Raw genomic sequence first — 11,162 nt, forward strand, 5'->3', positions numbered from 1 at the left:
AAAAACAAAACCAATTACAAAAATGGAGAGTCTTTCAAAATAAATTTCTGTCCAAAATTTCTTTGTGTCATTCTGTATTCTGAGTCTTTCACTTCTCTATCAGGAGGTAAGTAGCATATTTCCTCATTAGTCCCCTGGAATCCAGGTTGGTCCTTATGCTGATACGAGTTTGGTACAATAATATTCTATCACATTTTTATACCACAACTTTTTCATCCATTCCCTGATTTCTGAGCATACTCTCAGATTCCCATTCTATACCATCTCAAAAAGAGCTGTAAATATTTTTGTGTATCCTTAGAGTTTGTTTTGTTTAGAACTAATCCTTCCCTTAACCTACCTTCCCTCTAATTTCTCCTACTCCATTTTTCTTTCCCCTCCTATGCCCCTATTGAATAAAATGTATTCCCATAAATGCGAGCATGCTCTTGTGTGTGTTTTTAGCCAGTTCAAGTGAGAGAGAAGTTCAAGTGTCTTGTTTTTGCTAGGCAGTGAGGTTAAATGACTTGCCCAGGGTCACACAGCTAGGTAAGTGTCAAGTGTCTGAGGCTGTATTTAAACTCAGGTCCTTCTGACTCCAGGGCCAGTGCTCTATCCAGTATGCCACGTAGCTGTCCCCAGAAGTTCAAGTGTCAACCATTCCTCCCTCTACCTTCTTCTCCATGTGTATACTGATTGTGAGAGATTCTTTTAACTCCACCCTCACCCCCTACACACAGTGTATTCCTCTTTCACTCTCTTTCCATTCTTTTCTTAAGATCATCAAATTATACCAGAACCACTTCCAGCCCTTGTCTAATTGGACTATCTCCATGACTCAAGATGAAGATGATGATAAGCTTTAGAGGAGACACATATTATCTCCCCGTATTTGAACATAAGCTGTTGTTTTCTTGTTTTATCCTTGTTTATTCACGTGTGATCCTGACTGTGGCTCCTTGGTACATGAATTTTTTCTGGCTGCTTGGGTTTTTTTTTTCTTTGACTAGGAAACTTTGGTTTGGGGCTATGATGTTCCTGGGAGTTTTCATTTGGGGTGGTCAGTGGATTCTTTTGATTTCCACTTTGCCCTCTGTTTCTGAGAGATTTGGGAAATTTTCTTTTAAGATGTCTTGAAATATGATGTCTAGGCTCTTTTTTTTGGTTATGATATTCAGACAGTCCAGTGATCCTTAAATTTTTCACCTTGATCTGTTTTCCAGGTCAGTTGCTTTCACTATGAAATACCTTACATATTTTTCTATTTTTTTTCAGCCTTTTGACTTTTTTAATAGTTCTTAGTACCTTGTGAAGTTATTGTTTTCTGTTTGGTTATTTTGAATTTTCAGGTTATTTTTTGCTTAGGTAATGTTTTGTGCCTCTTGTGTCGAGCTCATTCTAATTCTTTCTTCCATGTTCTTACTGCTTTTCTAATATTTTTGGCAAGTACTCTCATTCTATTTATAAAAACATTTTATACCTCTTTTTTTTTTAACTCTTGCTATAATGGAGTTATTTTTTTGTTTGGCCATTCTTTCAGCCTACTTCCTGGTTTTTGATTTGATGTTTGGGGATAGGCTTTGTAGCACTTCTGGAGGGAATGTTGGAATTGGTCCTTTTTTATTATTTTTTGGGGGTTTTGAGTTGTATTATTCATGGATCTCAGGGAAAAACTGCTCCCAAAGTGGTCTGATCCAGTGCAAAGTCTGATAGCTGATCCTGTACCCCAACCCCACCCCCCAAATCTCCCCAAACTCTGTAGGTTCCTTACAGGAGTAGAATGCTGCTGAACTCTGCCTCTTACAGCTAACTGGAAATCTTTTTTGGTTCAAAGTAGCAAAATTATAGATTCTCCTTTGATCTGGGATTCCTACCTTGGTTATTTTTCTGCAGGCTGGCTTAGATGCTGGAGATGAGACCCTAATCTACCATTGGAAGTCTGAGCCACATCACTACTGCTGTTGATGAATTCTGAACTTTATATAAAGCTCTGTGCCTCCCTACCCAGGATCACCATTCCCCTGAACAGATCCCTTTCTCAATCTGCTGTGGATCCAGAACTGGGTAGTGGGTGACAAAACTGCCAGTTCATATCTGTTCTCATCACAGTGCCCCTCCATTATGGGTCTGAAACTTCCTTTTGTCCTGGTACACAGCTTCTCCCTGATGCTGGAGTGCTACCTGCCCAATGTGTTTCTGGCTGACTCTGTACCCAGTGTCTTCAGACCTCCTTGCTTCTCCCTTTGCCGAGCTGGGCTGGACAAAGGATTCATTGTGAGTTTTTCTGGATTATCCTATTAGGATTCCATCTGGTACAGAGGGGACCCTACTTTACTCCCTCCTGTTACTTCACCATCTTGACTCCTTTCTTAAACTATATTTTCCTATTGGACTTTTCAAACCAGAAGTTACATAGACAACTTGAGTTTAACATGTACAATTCAGAACTCTTTATCATCCTCTCTCAAACTTGCAAACCTACCCTTTTCCTAGTTTACCTGTTTCTGTTGAGGGAACCACCATCCTTTTAATCACCAAAATTTGCCACCTTACCATTATCCTTGACTTCTAACTCCCCCTCACCTAACATGTGTAATTAGTTGCCAGAATTTTGTTGCTTCTGCTTCTTGCATACATCTCTCTTTTATTACTTAAACAGCCACTACTTTAGTTTAGACCCTCATCACTCTTGCTATGCTCTGCTTAATGACTTTTCTCTGTCTCCAGTGACTTTTCATTTGAGTCCAACTTCCATGTTATTTGTTAAAGTGATTTGTTAAGCTCAGTTATGATCATGCCACTCCTCAATTCAATAAACTCCTATAAAGTCTGACTTTTAAAGCTCTTCATAATCTGGCTCCAATCTGCTTTTCCATCTTCATTGTACATGATTTCCTGCCATGCCTGGACTGCGTTTATCCCTCATCTTGAAGAATCATTTACTTCCTTCATGAGCCAGCTGAAACTTGACCTTCTATTTTCCTGATTCCCTCCTCCCTACAATTGCTGGTGCCTCCCTAAACTACCTTGTATTCATTTTTTTTTTAAAATTCTGGATATACTCATTATATATGTATATGTTGTCTCCCTTGAGAGAATGTACATTTTTTTGGGTGGCAAGGATTATTTCAGTTTTTTCTTTGGATGCCCTGTGCCTGACATAGTTCTTGGCTCATTTATAAATTGCCTGTTCATTGATTGGGCCTCTGAACTTTGCTGCCTTTTTCTCTGACATCTGCAGCTTGTTAGCAATGACAGTTTACATGCTAGAAATGTGTAAAAGACAATAGTGAAGATTTTTATGTGTCAACTAAAGGAGATTGGACTAGTTGTGTGGCCAGAGTGAGATCCAGGAATGGAGTGGGTTTCATTGGATACTCCCAGCTACAGTTTTTTAAGCAAAACTTAGATGACCACACAGGCACATTGAAGAGGTAATTCTTGTTCCAGATGACCTCTAAGGATCCTTTTACCTGGGATTTCTAATTTCTATGAATTGATGTTTTGGATTCCAAGACTAGAACTAAGCAACATTGATGTATCATATAATTTTGTACTTTCTGATATGTTCCTTTATTCATATCCTTCGCTTTCTTCAACTAGATCTCATGTTCCTTGAGGGCAGTATTTTGTTTACTGATACACAATCCAATGCCTCTGATAGGGTATTTGTTGTTATTCAATAGTTTTCAGTCAGGTCTGACCGCATTGGGGGTTTTCTTGGCAAGCATACTGGAATGGTTTGCCATTTCATTCTCCAGCTCATTTTACAGATGAGGAAACTGAGGCAAACAGGGTAAAGTGACTTGCCCAGGGCCACACAGCTAGGAAGTGTCTGAGGTGAGATTTGAACTCAGGAAGATGAGTCTTTGTGATTCCAGTTTAGGCTCTCTATCCACTTTGCCGCCAAGCTGCCCTCAGATAGAGTGAGCATGTAGTAAACTACTTAGGTAAAACAGAAAGAAAGAAATATTCCAGATTATCCTGCTGACAGTAAAATTCAAAGCTCTGCAAATTACTCTCTTGGGACAAATGATCCTCCTGCCCTCCTTCTCTGTCCCACTTCTCTACCATCCCTATCCTCCTTTAAACATTTCTGTTAGCAAATCTTCTTGTCTTTTAGAAGGAAGCCTTTCTGAGTCCAGTTTTCAAAGACTGGCTTTACCAGACTAGTAGCACTTTTAAGTTTGAACTATGGAATCTTGTTAAATAAGAAGTTTAATGTCCTGAATTCCATGAGTAGCTGAGGTGGGGAGGTCATTTATTAACTTAAAAATTAATTTTTTTCCTCTCACACCCTCAATCATTATATTCTTCAGATTTATTTTCTCCTAATTTTCTGGTGTCTCCAAACACAGCTACCACTGTCTGTGTGAAATTTAGAGTAGGTCTTGTTTGCAAAATTCCCATGTGCAATTGTATTTTGTTTTTGTTTTCATAAAACCACAATATTTAAACCTCAGAGAATTTTTTTAAAGCACAATAGTATATAACCCACTTAGTACCAGTTTATGAAATTAGCCTACTTTAAATAGAGTAGTTAAAATATATGATACTTCTTTCTAGTCAGTAGACTTTCTTATAAAAATCGTTTCTATTGTAGTTTAATTTCCTTTTTCCTCTGTGATTAACAAAAAATTATTTGTACTTAGATTTTTGAGTGGGTGGGAGCACCAGAATTGAAGATTCTTCCAGGTCCTTTTAGCTATACTTACTTGAAAAATAGGCAGGAATGACTCATCTCCTGAAGAAAAAATGTAATCTATAAATGTTAAACTAGTGAAATCTAAATTTCTTATTATTTGACATGGAGGCTTTCTTTTTATTTAAAAAAAAAAAAGGTATTGGGGGGGCGGTGCTCAAGAATTTGCTGTAAGCCTCAAATTCTTACCTGTTTGGTAAATTGCATTATTTCTTTTTCACATAGGTACCATTGTTAACCAAAACAAATTCACAATGAAAGTTGTTTTTCTTCTTTTAGTGCCCTTGTTACCAGTACCCAGCCAGCCCAGACCTGCTGTAGGACCCCAGAGATTCCCAGTGAGTAGCAGCTGGTCCTTCTGCTGTGATATGGATAAGCATACATTTGCAAAGAAATATTAATATAGCAAATAAAAGTGGCTCCAGCTAAATATAATTTTAAGGATTTGTAAATATTGACAATAATCTGTGCAGTTGAAAATGTTTGTTAAAAGCTTAAGGTCAATGGATTTTTGAGAGCAGAATTAATTTTGTTTAACTGTAAAATTGTTGGATCAGAGTCACCAGTGGGAAGTTCAAATGCATTTTAGTTTAAAGAATATGGATTTTGATTTTATTATTGCATCCTTGTATTAAGTGCAAAGATCCTTCCATTATTAAAAGTTGTGTGTGTATATATACATACACACGTGTATATGAAATTTAACAAATTGTTTTTCTGAAACAAAAAAGGATGCCCAGTCACTTGATTTAACAGCACTTTAAAATAATTTTTAAAATGTATTTCAGAACTATTCTTTAGTTTTCTTTCGTTTTTCTGAGTTAATTGGTTTGTTGGAATACTGTTTCCTTGAGTTTGTTACACAGTGTTTTATAAGGCTTTTATTATAGTTGTAATTATGAGTTCATGAAACTAGTGAGAATATGTAGATATATAATTATATTGAACAGAAAAAAATCCTGAAATATAAAGAATGACCTTATTTTTAAATACTTAAATTGCATAAGTCTACAGAAAATGAAAATAGATCTACTTCTATCCATAAATATAATATTTCAAAAGTGGATTCAACTGTCTTGTGCTTTTTAAATTATCAAGTGCTATATAAATATGAGTTATTATATCAATACAGTTATTATTGGTTTATTTATTATTCTTAACTAGCTATTGTTATTACTCAAGTAAACACCCTTTTGGTAATTTAGAGGATTGTTTTCTATAGTAATATTTGTGAAATACTGATGATTCTTAAAACTAATCATCCAGTCAGTAAAAAAAAATTTATGAATGTTTCAAGTAATGAAAATAAGCAAAGAAAAAAGCATTTGTTTTTCCTCCAAATAATTTATTGAATCTCTTTATAAATCAGTGAATTATGATTATGGAGTAAGCATTTCTGTGCTTTAAATTGCAGAATATATTTCTTTTGATGAATAGGTTTGAAAGCTAGCTTATTAAAAAGTAGAACTGTTTTGAGTGCTTTTAAATAGTACTTTACAGTATTCTTTTATGAAAAATCTCAAGGTCTGTGGCTAAACTGTTATTGAACTAGTTTTCTTGTTTATTTCATTTTCACAGCAATAATAACATGATATAAGCTAAAATTCAAAATGGACAAGAAATTGTAAACAAGGAATAGACATAAGTCAGTACTGTAAGTGATAGCCTTATAAAAATGTTTACAGCAACTATAAAATTAGAATTAGTTGCTTTCCATTTTCTTTTGCGGGTTTTCCAAACATACTTCAATAAATTTATCTGATAATTTGGAGGGAAAAACTCATAAGGCTTAGTGTACAATACAAGTAATATTTTACATTTCGTGAGAAATTCACCTTTTCTTTGATTGTTGTATCCTGAATATGAGAATTATCCTTTTCCAAAAAAGCATTCTCAGAAACAATGCTAATTGTTTCTGGAATAGAATGTGCTTCCCCCTCAAGTGATTTAGAGAATTGAGTGATAATAAACTTTAGTGTCTGTCTGGAAATGTTTAATGCTTGTTAGGAGGTATTGTCTCTCCCAACTTTGGTTTCTTAAGCATGGAAAGCTCTGTCTTCAGCTAAAGTCAGGCGTGATTTCTGTCTTAAAGGCCATTTCTGTACTTTACTCTATAGCCCATCTTAAAGTAATTATATCTGATACCGGTTTCATTATTTTGAAGGCATTTTCTAAGTGACATTCAGAGTATTGTGTAAAGGAGAAATACTTTTATTATGGTTATGACTCACTTTTTTCATGTACCTTTCAGTTTGTCTTTTTTGGGTTACATTTATTTTCTCTCTACTGCTACTAAATTAAACTTGATTGATGTCATGAAATACTAGTTCACAGCATTTCTTAGATATAATTTAAACCAAAGCATAACTGCAAACAAAGTGAAATTAGTTACATACAATTAAATTTCACTTGAGGATGAAATTATAGAGACTTGACATCACCCAGTTATCAATATTGGGTATGTTTCGCTTCACAAAACAAACAGAAAGAAGGGGGAAAACCCTCTATTATACAAAGGTAAAAATTAGGTACACTGATAAATCAGAGGGTGTTTTTTTATATTGTTAAATGTTAACTTACGTTAAATAAGTCTTTATGACCAATTAAAATTAGTGTGCCTTATGAAATCATGATTTTTGTGTTAATTTTAATGACCTTAAGCTATTGCTGAAGAAGACTTGTTACCTTTTTCTACAATTAAAAAATAGTGAACTGAATCAATTAAGAGGAAACATTTTATTTTCACTTGTTATCCTATAAGTCTTCAAACATGTTCAATATTTTAAGGACCAGCAAATAAATGCAAATTTACTCTTACTAACATACATTATGTTTTAAACATAAAGTATACATTTAGAATTGTTTTAGTAATGATTATTTTTTTAAAAATTAGTTCAATGCATAAGAAATTCCAAGTTTTGAACCTACGTTCCTACTGTTGATGAGAAGTTTGTCACAAAGTACCATTTTATGTGATTATTGTAGCTTTTTTAAAAGAAGGACACATTCTAAGATTATTATAATATGGAACATTGTTTTTATAATTACTGTAAAATTATCAATACACATCATTCATGAGTAGTAACTTCTAGTAGTAAGTATAAGTTTTTACTATTCAGTTACTCTTCATTTGAAGGAGAAAAGGAATTGAGCATTAGGAGTCGTTATGACATAATGTATGTATTTCTGGTCTTAGGAGTCAGAATACCTGGGTTCAAAGCATGCTTAAGACATTTGCTTGCTATGTGATCATGAACAAATCACTTAACTTTTTTTCATCTGTAAATGAAGATAATAATATATATTCACAACTTTATATTAGGGTGGTTGTAAAGAAAAATACTTTTATTTACTGTAAACCTTAAACCAGGGGTTCTTAGCCTTTTTTATCTGGCGATCTCATAAAGCTTCTGGACTCCTCGATATGTTTTTGAATGCATACATAAAATAAAATACATAGGATTGTATAGGAAACCAGTTATGTTGAAATACAATTATCAAAATACTAAGAAAATAAAGTTCACAGACCCCGTGTAAGAACCTTTGTACTAAGTAATTATGACAAATTTGGGGAGGAAGAATTTTATTCCATCACTATTATCATGTATACTTGTGTTTGTGGCTATTTATTTAGGAATAGCTACCATTTAAGTTTAAATCGTCAGTTTATTCAAAATAATATGGAATATTAAAACAAGATTTTGTTTTAGTTCTGTTGACATAAAACTGAATTTTTTAGAAATTTGAATTAGCAATTTAGAAGTTTGAATAAATATGCTTTAGAAGTACTTGCTAAGTGGTTTGAAAGAAAAATTACGTTTGAGAAATAAATCCTTAGAAATATGGGAATTTTCCTTATCAAAGCCTTGTGCTTCTGCTGGAATTTTATTGTGACTTTCTCATATTCTGTTCAGGGGCTGTGACATTTAAAGGATTCAGAAACTAAAATCTTTTCTTATTTATACACATGCTTTTATTCTAAGTATATGTATATTTAAATAATTATGACTAGAAGGACATAGTACAACCTAGAATTTTTCCACGAAATAAATGTACTAGGAGAGCAGAAGCATCCTCCTTACCCCTTGTGATCTTATCTTTTTGTAGATCAGTTAATGTTTTGAAACATACTATCAGAGAGCTGGATCTTTTTTGGGAAGGCATAGACATACTCCAGTTTATTTAAATAACAGATTCTTAGCATGGCTGATTGGCTTAGGCAGCTAGCATATACCCCTGAGGGTTAAAATGTACTATATCAGCCACTTAGGCTTTGAAATCTTATTTCCCAGACCTGTTTTATATTTTGCTAATTATTTTGAATTGCCTTTACGTTAGTTAACATCTATTTTCATTTCTGTGTGAGTTTTGCTTTCAGTTCTAAGGAGCTTTCTTTGTTTTCAACAAAATAATGAATTTACAATTCAGGTTTTTCCACCTCATTTATTAATGATTATTTTCTTTTGTTAAAACTTAGTTTCCTAGTCCCTTTTTCCCTGATATTTGTTACGTCTTTGACTGAAGGTCATATATAAAGTTTGCCACTTGAAACTATCACAGAGATATCTTCCTCATATTAAAGGTTTACAAAGTAGCGTTTTAAGTTTTGAATTTTTAGACTAATTTACGTTCCCTTTAAATTGCTACAGATACTAAAATCTGATATGTTTTAAGTGATGATGTTTTGAAGCATCTTGGCTACCATATTTCAGCATCTCTTCAGTCTATTAATTACCCTTTGAAAACCAGTGGGCCAGTTAAAGATAACAAGTTTGGCCACTAAACAGTTTCATAGTGGTGTGTTTGTTTAAAACACTGAAAAATTAGGTGTAGGAATGATGTTGTTGTGCCTTTGATTTTTAAATTATTCTGCTTGGCTATGGCATTACTATTGTAATAGTACCATTAAATGAAATTTTTTTTTTCTATTTACTGTGTAGCAGTAGCAAATCACAGGTAGTTTTTAATGTTATTTTGTTTTCATTTAGCAGGGTACATGGTATCAGGTGGTGTTGATTGACATTCCTTGGATTGTATTTTATACGGCATTTCATGCAAATCATGTTTGAATGAGACTGCTGCATCAAATTACATTTCTTTCAGATTATGGTCTTTGCAGATGTGAATGGAAGATGTACTGCAATGAGAAAAAAATGCTTTCTTTTGGAACACTTTGTGTTTTCGCTACTTGTCTGCAGAGCCCAGTAATTACAGCAATAAAGACAGTGAAGGAATGATGGGTATTTTTTCCTATCAGAACTATAAGTAGTAGTAAGCAGATGTAGTATGAGATCCCTCCAGCTGTCAAATATTGTCAGGCTGGCATGGAAGGAATGCAGTTTAAAATGCAGGTGACATAATGCCCAGCATCCTCCATTTGCTAGTGGGTTTCTGATTAATCACGATTACCATATATTATCATACCATCAAATTTAATCATATCAATGAATTCCCATCTGCAGGAGAAAGAGCAGCAGCTAAACACTATGGTAACAGCTATTAAATAAGATGGTTTCTAACATTCAGTAACCCTTTAACTTTACTTGCTGTTTTACCAGAATACCTTACACATGATTCATATCATCAGAAAAAAGCTTGGTTCCCTAGTAACCCAAAGCCCAAGAAATAGATATATTTCTATAACTTACTTAACTCAGTTGTTTGTAAAATAATCATTATTAAGTTCTATTTTAAAATTACATACTTAAAACAAGATATTGTATTATAATTTTAATTTTTAGTTTACACCACAGAATTGTAAAATTGGAAAATTGAAAGGGATTCAGTGTCAATTTACTCCAATCCCTACACAAAAAGAATCCTCATTATAACATACTCAACAAGTAGTATCAGTATTTCATTTAAATAAACATTTATACAGCACTGTAAAAATATTTAGGGCTCTATAAAACAAGTAATAGATTTTCTTAAACCTATTGCAAATACTCTTTGCCCAGAGTATCTTAAATATCATCAAAGTATTTATTGATTAGTGTATAAATATGAATATTGATCAGAAGTCTCATAGATTTTTAAAAGAAGTTTCTGGCAGCAATGTGCAAAGGAAATTGCATGACTTGTTTTTAACCAGGATAATTACTGTTATTGAATGCACAACTCCTATCAATCAAGCATATGTTACCTATTCATAATTATTTAAAAGATCATTGAAGATGTGCTGTTAAGCTTTTTCATTTTATATAAACAAGAACGACTTTCCTTCCCTTTCTCCCAATAGATAACATGGAATATTTTTAAAGCCTACCTTACATATCAATTTCTTGATTTTAGCCCAGGTGTGACTACTTCTTTCCTAATTGTATCTTCCATAAAGGACAGAACACAGAGTTAAAAAACACTCAAATAATCCATAGCAGAGGTTTTTCAAACATTTTGTAGTCATGAAATGATATAATTTTATTGAATTCCTTTTAGTTATGCCTTTTGTCTTCATATCACAGTCATTTCAGCCTTCCAACCT

General features: G+C 33.5%; 1 protein-coding gene across 9 annotated transcripts in view; it reads left to right on the top strand.

The window, feature by feature from the left end:
* Positions 1-11,162, top strand: part of RBM33 (RNA binding motif protein 33) — a 182,096-nt gene that overhangs the window by 77,881 nt on the left and 93,053 nt on the right. For all 9 annotated transcript variants that reach the window (XM_027841120.1, XM_027841116.1, XM_027841117.1 and 6 more), the window contains one exon: positions 4,961-5,019. In XM_027841120.1, the coding sequence (XP_027696921.1) occupies positions 4,961-5,019 (59 nt within the window). The remainder of the gene's footprint in view (positions 1-4,960; positions 5,020-11,162) is intronic.

This window comes from Vombatus ursinus, unplaced genomic scaffold (genome assembly GCF_900497805.2).
Source record: "Vombatus ursinus unplaced genomic scaffold, bare-nosed wombat genome assembly UNPS02014852.1, whole genome shotgun sequence".
NCBI classification, from domain to species: Eukaryota; Metazoa; Chordata; class Mammalia; order Diprotodontia; family Vombatidae; genus Vombatus; species Vombatus ursinus.